The sequence below is a fragment of the Myxocyprinus asiaticus genome, chromosome 13 (genome assembly GCF_019703515.2).
Source record: "Myxocyprinus asiaticus isolate MX2 ecotype Aquarium Trade chromosome 13, UBuf_Myxa_2, whole genome shotgun sequence".
Classification (NCBI taxonomy): domain Eukaryota; kingdom Metazoa; phylum Chordata; class Actinopteri; order Cypriniformes; family Catostomidae; genus Myxocyprinus; species Myxocyprinus asiaticus.
This window is the reverse complement of record NC_059356.1, coordinates 39,506,961-39,525,161: the sequence shown is the minus strand read 5'-3', so window position 1 is coordinate 39,525,161 and position 18,201 is coordinate 39,506,961. Positions and strand designations below refer to the sequence as shown.

General features: G+C 37.5%; 1 protein-coding gene across 3 annotated transcripts in view; it reads right to left on the bottom strand.

The window, feature by feature from the left end:
* LOC127450869 (serine/threonine-protein kinase WNK4-like) overlaps positions 1 to 18,201 on the bottom strand; it is an 81,843-nt gene that overhangs the window by 9,591 nt on the left and 54,051 nt on the right. For all 3 annotated transcript variants that reach the window (XM_051715301.1, XM_051715303.1, XM_051715304.1), the window contains 8 exons: positions 12,530 to 12,618; positions 9,426 to 9,645; positions 8,767 to 9,169; positions 6,050 to 6,252; positions 5,693 to 5,766; positions 3,862 to 3,997; positions 3,534 to 3,650; positions 1,353 to 1,526 (listed from right to left, as the gene is read on the bottom strand). In XM_051715301.1, the coding sequence (XP_051571261.1) occupies positions 1,353 to 1,526; positions 3,534 to 3,650; positions 3,862 to 3,997; positions 5,693 to 5,766; positions 6,050 to 6,252; positions 8,767 to 9,169; positions 9,426 to 9,645; positions 12,530 to 12,618 (1,416 nt within the window). The remainder of the gene's footprint in view (positions 1 to 1,352; positions 1,527 to 3,533; positions 3,651 to 3,861; positions 3,998 to 5,692; positions 5,767 to 6,049; positions 6,253 to 8,766; positions 9,170 to 9,425; positions 9,646 to 12,529; positions 12,619 to 18,201) is intronic.

Here is an 18,201-nt window from a genome sequence, read left to right as displayed (position 1 = left end):
CCATTTGCACTGTTTTTCAATTGTTTTTCCACATTAACATGCAATAGACGAACGTCTTTGACTAAATTTGACTTTGGCTAAAATGTGTCTCGAGATACCGGAGTTCTGTTTTATTTGTTGCGCTGTGTCCTAGTTTTGTTCAGTGTCAGAACGTCACCTTACAAATCTAATCTACTTTCATGGCCATCAAATTCAAAACACTTACTTGAATGGCAACCATGGCCGTGAGAACTGACAAAATCACATTTGAGAGAGAAGGGAGAAATCAAAGAACATTCAAGGGACAAAAGGGTGAGTGTACAGTTCCATTGTCTGAAACTAATATGATCAATTTCTAGTTACAATAAACAGGACTGAATGAAAAAAAAAAAAGACTTATCTTCAATTTTTTATTTTCTTTGGAAACTAATACTTCAATTAAGGGCAACAATCAGTTTCTGGAAGAAAAATCCCATTCATTTTGTCTATGGGGGAACTGATTTTTAAACGATAACTTGTAAACCTTTAAAGACCGAACTACCGCAAGCTCTAATGTTTTTAATCGATGGTATATGCTTCTGTTGAAGCCATCAGACCATGTTACTTCCACACACAAGAAAAAAGCAGCATATGTCCTAACCCTTCCCTAATCCTAACCATATGGAGCCTGCAAGGCTGAGTAGCCTGCCAGGAACAATGCATGGCACCTTTCACCAATTGCGCAAAAGAGCCCATCAGTGACCGCTCACTCCAATAACGCATGGCGAATGACACAACTGAGTCGGGCTCCCTACACTTTCAAACTACTTTACTTTGAAATAAACTTAATATGTATTGTTTCATTACTTATAATCAACTTTAAGTCTTAGTTTAGTTAGTTTAGTTTAGTCTTAGCCAACTTCAGTTTTATATTTCCCATCATTTTTTACTTGATTGTCCATTGTAATGCTTCATGGTTGTAGTTCATTCCCTCATGTAAAATGATAATTAGTGAGTCTTGTACCTTTGTCTTTTTCCGATTTTCAAATAGTTGTGATTCGCCTCGGAACTAGTTGGTTTGGTTCATGGGTTAGAACTCTTTTATAAAGGAATTTTTTTAAATCCCTATGGGGAAAAAAGCATGGGAAAAACACTTCCGGAGCCAATACGGCTATAAATAAAAGTGGGCGGACACTGTTACACTCTTGACTTCTGAATTTGGTTAATTACTGTAAGTACAATTAAACTTTGCCACAATGTCTGTACTCTGCTCAGTTGCAAATAAATCAGATAAAAATGATAATAGTGTTAAGTCACTTGTTTAAAGAGCATGTGCTTCAAGATTAGAGAACTAATTCAACAGGCTGTGGTGTTTGAGAAGAATTGATACACACCTGTGAGGCGGACAGTGATCTGGCTCCACTCAGGTAAGGCAGTTGAGGGGTGTCTCCTAGACCGAGTGGCCCCAAAGGCTCTCTCCTCATCAGGGCCTCTGCCCGACAAATTATGTCCCTCATGCGGTGGATGAATCCCTCCCTCTCTCCAGGTAGGATAAACTCATTATGTACCTAAAAGGTGACAAATAAGCTAATTGGGTTGACTTTCATTTGTAGTATTACAGTATGTGATCTGCATACAAGTCTTTCTTAATGAGTTCTCAATGCTTGCCAATAAATTAAATTGATACAGAGCAGTGAACAAACAAAAAGACGTTGTCACTATGTGTCAAAGGCAAACACTGCTGTCTCTGTTTAAGACTCCAAAATCCAGTCTGACCATAACCAATGACAAACCCATAAAAACAACTTTTAGTCACAGCTGATAAAAGGAAGCCAGAGAAAGCAACGGACAAATGTGCTATTACAATGTTTTCACTGTCTAAACTAGAAAACAAGGCTGGATAATGGACTGGGTCAGGGGCCATGATCCTGGGGACCTCAGACTGTCAGGGGTCTCCAAAGCATCAGGCCATGTGGCCCAAAATTGCTAAAGGAACCTGGACAGCAAGGCCCTCAACACAAACAGCGCTAGGGCTTATATTTAGTACTCATTGAGAACATGGTGATGTGTGAACATACTGTGTGTTTAAAACTTCCTTAACCAAACATTTAAGAGTCTGGGGAGAGGAGCAATGAGTGAGTTGGTCAAATTTTTGTGGAGAATATTGAAAAGGGAGTCCCTGCAAATGCTGAGGACATGCGACTTTGTATATAAAGTTTGCCATAAACTCACAATCTTTATCTAAAGAAAAAAGGCAGCATTTGAGAAGGCAGCTGACCTCAAGGCAAACTCTCCTATCTTATCAATGTTATTTTCATTATTTCTACAAGCTATAAAATTGAAAATAAAAGAAATATTTTAGAAAAACTGTATGTATTATGGCGTCAAACTGGAAATGTATTATGTGGGCCCTAATGTGTTGGAATATAGCAATGAATTAATTTTCAGATGTACCTTTATATGCTTACCCTTTTTAGGATTAGTCACAAACAGGTTATGAGGTAAGTGCAGGCTAAAAATATGTCTAAAAAGCTAACAAGCCAGAATGGAGCCATATACACTTGTTTTAAACTCTGGTGATTCCCATAATAAGGGAAGGTGCAACAAAATGTGTCAGATGAACAGGTGAGACAAATGACGCATAGATTTCCACTGTGTTTGAGGTTGCAGAGTTTATGCAAACACAGATGCTGAACCATCAACACTTCTCACATTTACACTGCTGTTCTCATAAGAGAGCCGTCTTATTTGTGTCTCTCTGTCCTGTTTGGCCTCCATAACTTTTAGTTTACAGACCGACGGGGACATTGGGGACACCTTGAGTGGAAACTCTTTACCAGCACTTTAACAGATAGTATAGCTAGATTTTTATTTAAGTATGACTGTTTTTTTTGTTCTGTTTTGTTTGTTTGTTTTTTGGATTCCCTAGCTGAGTTTGGTTTCTCCCAATGTTTTTTGCACTCCACTAACATTTAACTAAAATCTTATGGAGTTTTAGACATTACAGTATGATTTTCTGTAAAGCTGCTTTGAAACCAAAAGTGCTACATATATACCAATAAAAATAATTTGACTTGCTTTGTTTTGTTTGCACTTTGGTCTAGGTAATAATTTATAATTATAATTTAATTATATTTATTTATCACACATTTGCACATATACAGTGAAATTCTTTTTTTTTTTTCACATATCCCAGCTAAGCTGGGGTCAGAGTGCAGGGTCAGCCATGATACGGCACCCCTGGAGCAGATAGGGTCAAGAGCCTTGCTCAAGGGTCCAACAGTGGCATCTTGGCAGTGCTGGGGCTTGAACCCCTGACCTTCTGATCAGTAACCCAGAGCCTTACCTGCTGAGCCACCACTGCCCTGGTGCAAACAAATAATTTGCTAATTTTCATTTAAAAAAAAAAGAAAAAGAAAAATTATGCTCTGTGGACATTAGCAGTTTTACACATTGTTTGTGTGTTATTTGTTTAAGAAGACTGCATTTGTCTACTGTTGTCACTTTGTTGAAGAGCAGATCAAATGTTATGTCCAATTCATACAGAAATCCTGGTTACTTTTGCGGTAGCTCACCATCACTGCAGCAATGTCTTCTGGGTTGTCTCCATCCAGGTCGAATTTAAAAGTCACCATCTTACTGTTGTGTGTCTGTAGCTGACACTCTACCACCCGGTCCACTTTATCAGACAGCTATATGAGGAAACACACAGACAGGTATAATAAGACAGGATTTTTTATGGGAGAGCATCACAAAACAACAACAACACCAACAAAAAAAACCTTCATCTAATTTTGCGAGCAGTTCCTACAATCCGTAAACAGACTCTGTGTCAATGGATTGAGAGGTTTGGAACCACAGATGGACAGTTAATTAAGACTAGTTAACTGAACATTGAGTCACCTCAGTGATGCGTAGACGTGAGCGAGCCCTCTTCCTCAGCAGCTTGGTGCCTGTGCGTTTGCTCTGACCTTTCCCACCCCTCTCTGATAGACCCTCGTGTCCGTCACTCAAGCCGGAGGTGACATCAGAGGCATAGCTGTTCAGAGAGGAAGGGTCACATGATGATATGTTTAAAACACATGGGGAGGAATTTGCTAAGAATTAATTGTACCTGCAGACAGCGTGCATGCACTGTCTGCGTTGTTTTAGCACCCAATTCACTAAATAAATTATGAAAATAAGGACTCGATCCAAACACGGTCCAAAAAATGTAATTTGCATGCCGCAATTCCCAATATTGCAGGCCGGTTCTGAAAGCTAGGTTGAGGAAGATGCAGCAGACTGCCACAATCTGGCATCCTTTACAAGGACTGTTCAGCATCGCTCCACCACAGTAATCCAAACACCTGAATTGGCTCTTTAAATTGCAGAAAGTGTGCTCACTAGATCAAATGTCTGGAAATATACCCAGTTAAATTAGTTAAATTCGTTTGCGGGTGGTTGGTAAAAATCTATTTTTGCACTGAAATACCACATACAAAAGAGGCAAAATTGTTTAGTACACTGGTGAATTGCTATTTGTGATGTTCTGAAATTCACAGAACTGATCTTCACAGAGCTTTCCCTTTATCAATTTACCATTAGCACATAAAGGTTAAGTACTTGAGGATAGATCTTCTCAATCAGGTTGAGCTAATTTAGAATAATGCAATTGTGTACTTGTGTACCTATTAGACCATATGCTACCTTTGCTTTCCCTTCATCACGCCTCCAACAGAAATGGCCTTCATGTTAAATTGGTTCCCTGAGCTAAATCATTACCATTAATGCACTTCCCACTGAGCTGTGTGTGTGTGAATGTGTGTGTGCAAGTGTGTGTGTGAATGAGTCATACAAGATAGGGACCAATCCACTGGAGCACTGCGGCCACTGTCTGTACATGTGGCACTACGCTGGTCAGTTAGTGAGTAAGATATAACTTTCACAGCTGGGCTCATATCTTGAAATCAAAACAAAAGCCCATTTCGCACAGAGGACAGATGCAGACCAATAATTAAAATATTATTTAAAGGTAAAGTGTGTAATTTATTCGACATTAAAATACAACCTAAGCTTGATATGTGTGACTACAAGTAAGCCAATCCGCAATGGGTTTCCTTTAAAACTGTTAACACTGTGGCTCTGGAAGCTATCAAAATATTGCTCTTTTTGTTTGAGCATCCTGACCAGGCCGACACAGCAACACTGGCTCAACCAATGGTGTGCGTTTGAGGCGGGACTGTGTTTATTCGACCAATGGCAGACAGCGGGAGTGTTCATTATTTGTGCAATTTCATTTGTTGCCACTAGAGGCAAATAAATTTCACACTTCAATTTTAAAGGGGTTATGACATGAGAAATCAAATTTTCCTTTAACTTTGAACATACAAGAGGTCACTGTACTGTAAAAACATACTGTAAGTTTCAGAACTCAAAATGTCCTCTTACTGTAAAAAGAGCATTTGTTGAAACCAAGCTGCCAAAATGACTCATTCTCTACTTCCTCCACATTGTGATGTCACACTGTACTGAGCATTTGCATGTGACCGCCCCCACAACAACATATCAATGCCTACCTTACCTTACCTTCCATAGCTCCACACAGTAGCAGTGAGCAGTGAGATGGCAAGGATAGAGAGCCAATCACTCAAGAGCAGAGAGCCAATCATAACAGTAGGTGTTTACTATCAAGTCTTAAAAGAGAAGCAGCACTAAAAAAATCAAGTGTTTCTGACACAGGGTATAAAATTACCTGTCAACAGGAGAAGAAAAACCGCTGGCATTTCCTGACTGGGTCCTGTCTGTATTTTGGGACACAGCAATGCTCTATGGGAGGACCAATGGCAAAGGAAAACGATTAGCAATGCAAATCATGATTTAAAAGTAAACCTCATCCAAATGAGCACAATTCATAAATTATACACATTTAGGGATTTAGTGCATTTGCATAATAGTTTCTCTGTAATCTCTGCAGTCTAATGGTCTGAAACCCCAACATTTTCCCTTCAACTTTTGATTATTTTTGCTGCACATGTTAAATAATACAAATAAATCATTACTGTACATCATTTTAAGCATCCTCTTTGCCCCTGGCACACTTGCTACCTACCGAGGGAAAACGGAGAGCTGGGATTGGTGCAGCCGATATGGGAGGTGCTTCAGTGGGTGGGGCTTCAATGGTTGGGGCTTCTGCATTTGGCATTACACTAGTTGGTTGTGGAGCTGTGGAGGGCTGGCTTGCCACAGGATTGTGACCCTCTGAAGACTCCTGAAGCCCAGAGGAACTAAGGTAGCCATCTGTCTCACAATCAGCTGCCATGGTAACCACAATTAAACAAAACAAGAAGATTTTGTTAGTGTGCAGCTAGCTAATATTAGAGATTTCATATGTGAACTAGCAAGGCTGCAAAGTAGCCACAATATATGCTCACAACAAACACTGCCAATCTATAGGGTATTACATGGTTTTTAAAACACACTAGCAAACTTATTTAAACTTATCCATTACAAAAATCTCTCAAATCCAATGTATACATGCTCTCTTTTTAAATTCTAAGACTAGACTGATAAATTAGGGCCGTTCATACCTAACACATTTTTGCGTCCGTCTGCACTGTATTACAATTGTAAACATGCGCTAGACAGACATATTTGACCGCTACGATGCATTTAGCTGTTTTGTCAGCGTCTCGCTCTGGAGAGCCACATTTTTAAGACACCATGTCAATTGAAAAGAACTTCAGTTTTTAAAATGCATCTCGAGACATCTGCATTCTGTTCTATTCGTTGCACTGTGCCTAGACTTTTTAACACAAGAATGCATTCGGCTGAATGAGACCCTAAGGTATGTGCACTCAAATATTTGGAAACATCAGCAATGATTGATCCTGAAAACTCATTAGTTGTATGACTTAATCTGTTATAACTTCAAAACATTGCACACTTATCGAAATGTCCATTAATAAATTAAACCCTCAATTGTGAAAAGGGTCATTTTTGACCTGCACAGGTAAAGAATACATAATAAATACTGCATAGTTTTTGGTACTGGAACCAAACATTGTGACTTTGTCAAGACCATTAAAATAAATAAAAAAGACAATTTACTTTTGTACATTATTGCTTAGAAACGATTCAAAACAAATTGTTCATTCCATTGTCTTAATGGGTAATATATATATATATATATATATATATATATATATATATATTTACAGTTTTAAATAGCTTTTTGTACATCTAGGAATCAAATATGACCTACAAATTAATTCAAAATATCTAAAATGTTGCCCCTAGCTCTATTCTCTTGACTCTTGTTCTCTAGCTTGCCAACCTGCTCCACTGGGTACTGCATCTTTCCCACAAATTGCATTGCACATGCACATGTCCACACACACAGAGAGAGTTTTTAAAAATTTTAACAGGTAATATGTTAGTATATAATTTACTAACATGATTTTAGATGATAGCATACAATGGGGCTAAAGAGGTAACACTGTAACAAATTTGACATTACTGCGAAAAAGGCAAGAGAGTTTCATTTGTGAAATAGGCATGTACTAAAAATGTAACTCTAAAATGTACAATGTTGATTTTCTATAAACAATTAATCAGAAAATGTTAATTGTTAAAAAGACGTAAGAAAATGGCAATAGTGACTGAAATAAATGTAAATGGAGATGTTACTCCATTAATATCCAATATACTGTACATACATACATACAGTATGTCCCATTCAAATGGTACAGTAACAAAGGTACTGTATGTAGCCCTATTGTTTGCCCACTAATGAGTATATCACATTGATTTAAAAGTTTTGTCGGTCATTGGAAACATTTGACTGACTGGAAAAACATGTAACACACATACGCAGTCGTATCTGTGTGTATAATAGGCACTGTCTTAGGTTTCATTTAGTAGTGTTGGCTCTACAGTAATATGTGTGGGATAAAGCCATGGAAAAAAAGGCTTTCAGCAAGTAATGGAGGCAACAGATCAACAGCAGATAGGATTTCGGAAACTTACAACACAGACTCAAAGATTGATTCGCTTAATGAATTTCGGACAATACACCTTTGTAAATACTTGGAGCACACTCATATGTATAAACATAACAGTGTTGAGAAGTAATAAACTAAAAGTACAGTAGTGACGCTACTAACGTAACTACATTTGTGTGACAGCTGATCAGCTGTCAAACAGTGTGACCTTTCCAGTTACAAGCAACGTTTTCTAACAAGTAGCCGTGTTGCATTGGTGATTTTTATGACAAATTGTTTGTGCATTACATTCAGATGAGCTGAGGCAATAATCAAATGTACTTTCCTAAACTGTTCTCTCCCTCATATGTGGTGTTGGAAAGTCAGATTTATTCTGGTGAAAAAATGATTCACTGATTCAGTTTCCTGAATCTGAAATATTTAGTTTAATTAATTTCTGTTTTTGACTGTAGTTATATAAATTAAGGGTATATAAAAAATTTTTGGTTGTATTTAGAGAACATTTGTCTTTACAAGTTTATGTAATTATAATTTACATTAATTCATAAAAAACCCTCATTATTTTTTGTAAAACATGGGTCTGATCATCAGTTAAATTTGAAAAGGTATTGCCCCCTCAAGTAACTTAAATGCAAAACGTAGTTGGCTGCTTTTTGTTAGAACCTTGTAGGATAACTAATTACTTTTTCAAAAGAGTAGCTTGACAGTAGTTGAACAACTTTAAATTATGAGTAGCTTTTAGCTCAGAAAGCTGCAGTTTCAAAGTAGCTACCTCCATCCAACAGTGTAATATACTGTACACACACACACACACACACACACTCACATGCTGCCGATGAGTAGCTGGCATGACATATGTTGAAATGCTGCCTCTGGTCTGCATCTGGCTCTTCAGGTTCAGTGGTAAAGCTGGCATTGAAACCAGAGTCTACAGATTTGTTTGCAGGCAGTGAAACAGGGCCAGACACTGTGACGGTGGGTAGAGCTTGAGTAGGTGTGGATGTGGGCGTCTCTACAGGAGGCTTGGGAGCTGATGGGTTTGAAACGGAAGGTTCGGCTTCAGGAGTGGGTTCTGGTTCCTCCTCAATCACCTCCTCTTGATGCCTCTTCTGGGCCTCTTCAGCCTGCCGACGGAGCTTCTCTCGCTGGCGCATGATGGCGGTGACACGGTCACGGATGGCTTTGGCCACAAGCTTGTAGTCGGCTTCACATACGAAGCCAAGAATGACCTGAAAAATATGGATGTCATTTGAATATATTTTTGAGGGATAGTTCACCCAAAAATGAAAATACCAGCCCAACTTGGCCAGACATTACAATAAAAGACTAATGGACTGTTTCAAACTTGTTCGAAAATAATAATTTTTGCAGTGCTTTTTGGTGCTGTTTTGTTTGGTAGTGGTACAGAAATTACACACTCCACCTTTATCCTGCGAATTTGAAAATTGATCATTTATGAACGTAAATCGAGATCTCATATCTCACCATCTCCTGAGCCACCTCCTCTGGGACGTCCTTGTAGAGTTCGAACAGGAACTCAATGGCATTGTTGTCCTTGTATTTGCCATGAAGCTTCTTTGTGTCGTCCATTCGAAGCCACAGTTTAAGGCCAGACTTCACCATGTCATCTTCCTCGGCCAGCTCGACATGGACGCCATTATTCTCCTGGAAGAAGGTGTGCTCTAACAGGTCCTGGATAGTGTACCTAATATAACGAGGACAGATAAAACGCATATAATCACATTCATCCTCTGTGTTTTAACTGTAAATTACGAACAAATTTAAGATACTTCATTTATATCTCCTTGTTGTTGAGGTTATATCTACAGTGGCTTTAGAAAAAATCCTATACAGTACCTATCTCAGGGGGACATTTGCTGTCAGACAAGCACTTTGAGGTTTTAAATGTGAAGAATGAGTCAGAATGTTATCATCTACTATAACTTAAGTTAATTATATAAACACAATTAATCATCAGAATAACCATATTGGATAGGGTGAGTTATGACTACAGGCTATTGACCAAAATCTTTATGTAATGACTGCATGACATTGAATGGAACCATTATCAAGGCAGAAATTGATTGAACCGAATCAATTACACCATTGTAAAGATATTTCAGGTAGAATAAAAGAGGAAGAGGGTTAAAAATTATGTTGAACTCTTTAATTAGTAATTAAAGTGATTGCAAGTGGCGAACAGGTCGAATGGTTACCCAAACTTCAGTTACTGCTCTTCAGATATATCTGTATATTAGGGCTGTAGATTTAACACATTAATTCAGTGCGATTAATTATATAAAAAAACATAATTCATTAAAAACTTTAGCACAACTATTAATGTCCCGGACCGTAATAAGGAATATTCCTACCATCGGAGCGTGAAGCAACGTGCACACTAGCGACAGCACAAGATATGGATGCATTCCTGTGTTCAAACATAACTGGACGGAGGGCAATTCTGAATGCAAGGATCTCGAGTCGTGTTTTTCTGTTTCAAACTACGTTTAACTATACACAGTGCCCTAAAAATGCTGTGTTTATGACATGACACGACCAAAAGTGAGAAGCTCCAAAAGCACCTGACTGATGCAGGTGTACATTGATGCATCCTTAGACAAGCCCTTATAATAAATTGATCTTGAAGAGACTGACGAATTCAATTGCAAAATGGATTGCTGTGGACTCTAGGCAAATGATAGGCTTAAGTTTAATTATATGGAAATAAACAATAAATTGCCTCTTAAGGCCACTTTTTGTATTGTCTTATCAATGCTTTACTCTACTACCACAACAATGTAATGCATTTTAATTATCTGAATTATTCTTTTAATAATATGCATTTTACTTGTAATTATTTAAATATAAATATTCATAATTATTTTATCATACATTGAATTGTTGTTATTTGAAAGGCTTTCATAGCAAATCTTGATATATAATATGTGATTAATTGCTATTAATTTTATTTATTAATCAGCATCTCATATAATTAATTAGATTACAATTTACACATTTTAATCAATTGAAAGCCCTAATATATATATATATATATATATATATATATATATATATATATATATATATATATATATATACACACACACACACACACACACACACCGATCAGTCACAACATTAAAACCACCTGCCTAATATTGTGTAGGACCCCTCGTGCCACCAAAACAGCGCCAACCCGCATCTCAGAATAACATTCTGAGATGCTATTCTTCTCATCACAATTGTACAGAGCAGTTATCTGAGTTACTGTAGACTTTGTCAGATCGAACCAGTCTAGCCATTCTCTGTTGACCTCTCTCATCAACAAGGCATTTTCGTCCACAGAACTGCCGCTCACTGTATGTTTTTTATTTTTGGCACCATTCTTAGAAAATTGTAGAGACTGTTATGTATGAAAATCCCAGGAGATCAGCAGTTACAGAAATACTCAAACCAGCCTGTCTGGCACCAACAATCATCCATGCGATTTATCTAATCAGCCAATCATGTGGCAGCAGTACAGTGCATAAAATCATGCAGATACGGGTCAGGAGCTTCAGTTAATGTTCACATCAACCATCAGAATGGGGGAAACAATGTGATCTCAGTGATTTGGACCATGGCATGATTGTTGGTGCCAGATGGGCTGGTTTGAGTATTTCTCTAACTGCTTTTCTCCTGGGATTTTCTCGCACAACAGTCTCAAGAATTTACTCCAAATGGTACCAAAAACAAAAAACATCCAGTGAGCGGCAGTTCTGCGGATGGAAATATCAGAGAATGGCCAGACTGGTTCGAACTGACAAAGTCTACAGTATCTCAGATAACCGCTCTGTACAATTGTGGTGAGAAGAATAGCATCTCAGAATGTTATTCTGAGATGCGGGTTGGTGCTGTTTTGGTGGCACGAGGGGTCCTACACAATATTAGGCAGGTGGTTCTAATGTTGTGGCTGATCGGTGTGTGTGTGTGTGTATATATATATATATATATATATATATATATATATATAAACTGTATATACTGTATAAATACAGTACTGGGCAAAAGTCTACTGTACATTAGATGTTTCACATCACATTTGGACAAAAACTTAGATGTACATAGAATAGACAGTTTTAATTGATTGACGCTTTATCACTTTGTGTCATATGTTGCGTGTTTACTTGAAGTCAGGCTGACTAGTGCCCAAAATCCCAGTAACACAATAGAAGTCATATCAAATGGCCAGGGACGCGTGCTCATGACAACATCTGAAAAAGTGTTCGAGTTAGTGTCTTTGACATTGTTGATTCTGTAACCATGTGTCACCTAATCAGCGCAGGGTGGAACAAAAATATCAACCATTGCAGCTTTGTAACAAAAACAGTGTTGTGCAGGGCTCTCCGTTTTGAAGCCTTTGTGGTGTATTGTTTAAACGTCAAAAGCACTGGAATCTGGGTATAGTTATTTTAATGTGTACACAGTAAAAACCTGTCTGGCAGGTGTTAAAACATTATGACGGCTGCTGGCACACATACACACCCTTGCAGTTCTTTGGGTACAGATTTTTTTTGTTTATTGAAGGATTTTGTAGATGTTGAAGTTACCTTTCGTCTTTGTTCATCCGGATACATCCTTCAATGATCTCTTTCAGTTCTGGGACTTTCACTTTGTAAAAACTGTCTGGCTTCATACCCTGAAAGAAAAACGTGAGAAATACTTCGAAAATCACTTAAAACTTATTCCAAATGTTTCCAGTTCAACAGACAAAGATCAAATGCATGTGTTACTGGGGAGGGATAGTTATGCATCTGCTGCAGCAATCTGCTGGTTGAGGGAGAAGAAAGGATAAAGAGGAGGAGGATTATTTTTAGATACTGGAAATGTCACATATGTCAATCACTTGGACAGCATGGATAAAATCAGTCCTGAGGCGATAATGGAGAAAACAATTCTGGTAATGTGTGTACATGTTTGTTAAATATGTGTGTAGAGCACTCTGAATGACAAAAAGACACATCCACCTATATTTACACAAAGAGATTAGTGGATGTAAAACAGACCAGGAAGGAGTCACCAGAACTTAGGCAAAAATCCTGTTAGAAAAGTACAGTACTATCAACACTTTATGTATTTCCTCCTCTCTCAGACATTCTTTGATTACTGTAAGTATAACAAGTGTGAGCAAACTGTCATTTGTGCATTTTATTAACACAGTGTTCCATTTCCAGGGACTTGAATGAGGTTCAATAAGTATTGATAAATGAATGAAGTTGAATCATAACTATTGTCAATTCATTAAACCGTTCAAACAACTTAGAGCCGCCTCTCTGGGGAGGAGACTGTTTCGAAGCTCTCAACATTGCGCTGCTTGGTTTTAATTACACTATAACATGTTTATGTATCGTATGATACATATGGGATTGAACCGTGAGCATCGTATCATACGATACAATACTATACAATACGATACAATATTTATTTTTACACCTCTAGCCCCAGCCCAAACTCCAACCCTAAACCTGACTGTCAAAATTTAATCTTAGAGGGAAAGATGTCTCTGAAGTATTGCCACGAGAAAAGGTAAACACACTTGAACTGAAGCAAAAATACCTGATGGGAGATGGTGCTTGTCAGTAACTCAGCAGAATGAGATTGATGTCAGGATACCAGAACATGTGATAGCACCAATTTCCCATGTGATCACATTGCTATCGGCAGTGTCAAATAGTCCCTCAGTGTATAAAAACAATACAAAAATCACATTTATAGTAATGAACCAGCCTGATCTCATGAAATTTACATGAACATGACAACATTTTTGCAATTCAAAATTTACATTCTGTATAACACATTTGGCTGCAGTTTTCCGGTGAAATGTCCAGCTGCGAGCAAAATGGTGTCACATTCAGATGAAGTTTTAGATTGAATTTTAGCTCCCTAACCTAAAACTTTTGCCTGAACCTAACCAATAATGTTTTCAAATATGAATGAGACGTTACAAAAGACATCTTTACCTAATCAATGCCTAAACTTATCCATTAGTGTTTTAAAATGCAGAAGCAAAATTAAAAAGCACATTTTCTGATTTTCATGGATGGTCCTCCAACTCAAAGTCCAACACTTTATGAGGTGAGCTACTGCACAAGCTATTCATTTAGGAATAAGTGTATATATGTAGGTGGGTCTGTAATACAAGCATTACAATTTAAAGTTTTTCAAAAGATGCGTTACAGTTAAAGTGTGTCGATATCATAAATTATAAGGGTCTGAGTAATGGAGAGAAAAACAAGTATTTATAAAGTCATAATCAGCCATTAAAAGTCATGATTTGAGTGAAAGTGAATAAAACACACAGTTGTTGTTGCAGCTTTAATGTTCATTTCACCAGGAAACTGCAGGTAATTGTACCTGGAGGCATGTATAACAAGTTTTGCAAAAATTTATGTAGTGTCACATTTTCACTATGAGACCAGGTTGCATTAGAGATTAAACGTTAGAGATTAATTTGTACTGAACCTGAAAAATTTCTTAAAAGGCACCAAACAGAAAGAAACCTAGCGAATGTACAGGTTGACAATCAATTTTGCCAACACATCACTTGACGGTGATAGTACGTATTATAAGGAAGAGAAAACTAGGCTTTTGAGAAGCTTGGAAATACACAACTGTAAGTGTTTTTTTTTTTGTTTTTTACAGCACACAATATACATTATTTAGTCAACGGAACACGCGACGACATTCTGGGCTAAAAAGGCCATGTTATCTGTGTTATCTGTTAGGCAGCTTATGACAGGGAACAGACGCCATATTGTGGAACAACATCGACCACACAGGACATCCTTTGAGGAACACGGTTTGGTTGCCCTTACCAAACTCAAATCCGTTTTATAGGGCTTTTGAGGACACTTTTGTACAACTAGACAAAAAAAACATGCGTAAACACATGGAAATGGCTACAAATAAAACTTGAAGTTTATAATGGGTATTTAAAGAAGTTCAGTTGAGAAAAAAGACAGCATGGCACAGTCTGCACAGTTTTTATGACCATTTTCCTAAAAGGACCACCGCTGTTTCATTTAGATGATAAAAATCCAATTTTGAAATCCACGAAAACATTGTTTTTACAGTCCATCTCACTTAAGTGGGAAAGCAAAATTAAGTCAAGCTCTTGATCTGCGAATGTGAGGCACTCTAAACCGCACTGTAAAACTAAAATGAGGAGAAAACCACAAAATTTTGCTCAAACGCGGGACGTGCTGCCTGGTTCATTTTCGCAGCATGTTGTAAAATGTACAGTATGTTGTAAACAGTTTCAAATTCATCACATAATCTGTTCTTGGACAAATACTAATGCAGCAGAGTTATGACGCAACTTTCATATTCTTCCAACCAGGGCCGATGTCATACTGCAAAATGTGTTATGGACTAGATCTCTGTTGCTTCTGGACAGAACATTTTTGTGGCAACGTCAGCCACTTCAATCTTCTGAGCTGTCCAGAAAATACAGAGAGGAACTTGTTGACATAACCATAAGGCTTTGGCATTACTCGTTCAGATAATAGGCCCACTGAAAGGTTGAGATGGAAAAGAAAACAGAAAATACAAAACAGAGGTACAATTCAGCGTAAAGGGGGTGGGGTGGGCCTGAAGTTCTCACATCGTAAAACTGTTTCTGTTTGTAGGCTTTTTCCTAGGCTTTTATCTGGGATTCATACCAGACTTTTGAAAGGGATAAGCTTGGTATTAGAGGTGTAATGATTTGTCATGTATCCTTGATGGGTAAGGCACCTCTTGATGTCATCAGTCTTTTGAGGAAACCCTTTGAGACTGTGAGGCAGAGAATCAAATGGCTATTATGTTTCAGTAGTCGTAGTCACCATTCCCATTTATTGCATCTTTTTTTCTATACAATTATAGTGAATAGTAACTGAAGCTAACATTCTACTTAATATCTCTTTCTGTGTTCCACAGAAGAATTAAAGTCAAATGGGTTGGAACAATATGAGGGTGAGTAAATTATATTTTTGCTGAACTATCCCTGGTTAACTACGCTTCCTGGGTCCAGGCACTCACCATACACCACATATTTGCAGATATGAGATTACTTTTATCTCCAAGGATTGGAGAAAGATGTGCCAACCTTTTTGAACATCAACATAAAAATACATGTTTGTGTACAAATACAATGTACCATCCTGGACGTTTCACAAACAAACTCAGTCACATCATTAAAGTCCTCAAGGAGAACATACTAACCAAATAAACGTGTCATCCATGGACACCAGGTGTAACAGGATAGAGTGGCTTACGTCTAAATGTTCTCTTCTAAGAATTCGCATTAATGTTGCTTGGCTAGATCTTCGCTAATTTTTCAGGCCAGATAAATTTGAAGGTTTCGTCTCAAACTCAGTCAATAAACTGGCCTGAAAGCTTTTGATTGCAGTGGAAAGGGGGATACATTTTCTCCTGTGCCTGGGCTAAATGACCAAAACCATCTTGCTGGGTACGGGCCTTGCGTTTGATGAGAAGACTTTTATCTCTGCTGTGCATTTAATAGGTAAAGAGCATGGGGTGAATTGATGAACAAAATATTTTCCTTTTGTGCCATCTTCCAGTGTATTATTTGTATTTTTTTGGCAAAATTTGGAAGCAGCACATTAAATGGCGTTCAGTCCGATGGCACTCCGAACGTAATGAGTGGAACAGAATAGGTGCCTTAAAACGCCAGCACTCCTACTCGTGACGCTGAAACAACAGCGAGACATACCGCAACAGTCGAAGACGTCCATGCAGCATGTTTATAAAGGAAAAAAAAAAACAGGTGGTTCAACATTTGTTGCTTTTCAGCATGAAATCAAAGCTATTTTATGGAATTAGCTGTCAGAAATGTTTGAGCAACTAGAATGGTTTTAAACAATTAATAATTGACTTAAAGGGTTAATATGTGATTAACCCTAATAAAATGGTTGTTTGGCCACTGTGCAGGTTTGATCTGTAAACAGTAGTAAAGATTACAGATTGCCTAAGGTTCGTTCAACCCACTATGACCTTAATAAGTCATCTTTAAATATAGTACATGTAGTTCAGTGACTTTCTATCAAATAATACAAAGACAGGAAATGCAGTTCAGCTGGCTGATATTGCAAAATAAACCCTGATCCGCACCACTGAGGGGTCTTGTATCACCCTGGAGGGGTTTATTTTGTCATAATGACCAGTGGACTGTACATTATCCTGATTATAAGTATTAATGTTTTGAGTTGAAATTATTATATTATGTGAAAAGGAGTGATATGAGAGACATGACACAAGCACAGCTATGTAGGAAAATGGGGGATCAAATCATCATATTTGCATCATATCATCATATTTGCAAGAATATTTGATGCAGAATGATGTGATTAAGAATTCAAGAGAGCCGTTTTAATATATATTATAAAATATAATCAATGACAATTATAATTTTGTGTCCAAAACATTTTAAAAATGATAAGTAATAAACATAACAAATGCATGTGAAGGTAGCAAAATGCAAATTTTAGTATATGAAATACTATGTAGTACTATAACTACTCATTATGGTAGTTACAGTAGGAAAGCTGGTGACTTGATTCTAGTTGTTTTAAGAAATAGAAAACTGTGTGTACATGTATTGACTTTAACATTTAACATTTATATTTAATGTCCAGTCCCATCATCATTCTCTCTCTGTTTCTATGTCACTCAAGCAGGTAAACTGGAGGTCATGCACACACGAGAATGCCAAGTCTTGCATACTTTCACAATTAATCAGGTACTGGTTCCTCTACTGATGTTTGGAAAAACAATACTCCATGAATGTTTAATATGCTGAAATTTCATTCAAGTTTTATCTATGCTTATGCGTAGGCAGATGAGGAGACGTATTTCATTTCATAGCGATGTGTCCATGGTCTAATTATAGCCATTTCTGATACGCAGAGGTGTTTCACAATCATTTGCTCACCCAATAATACGCGCATAAGAAAGTTTGGTTCTAACGCTTTCACAAACTCCAAAGAACAAATCTGTCCCCATGGCAATGAAGGACCCAGATTCACATCTAAGAGAGACTAATTGTATTACACTTAATTAGCTGGAGACGTGACAACGCCTGTATTGCATTAATGGAACAATCAGAATCTAGTGCAAACGAATGGAACAACACAGATCATTTTGAAATTAAATGCAATTGCTCATGTTAACATGTGATTTGTAAAATGCACTAGTTAAAGCTGATGTACGTAATGTTTTCGTG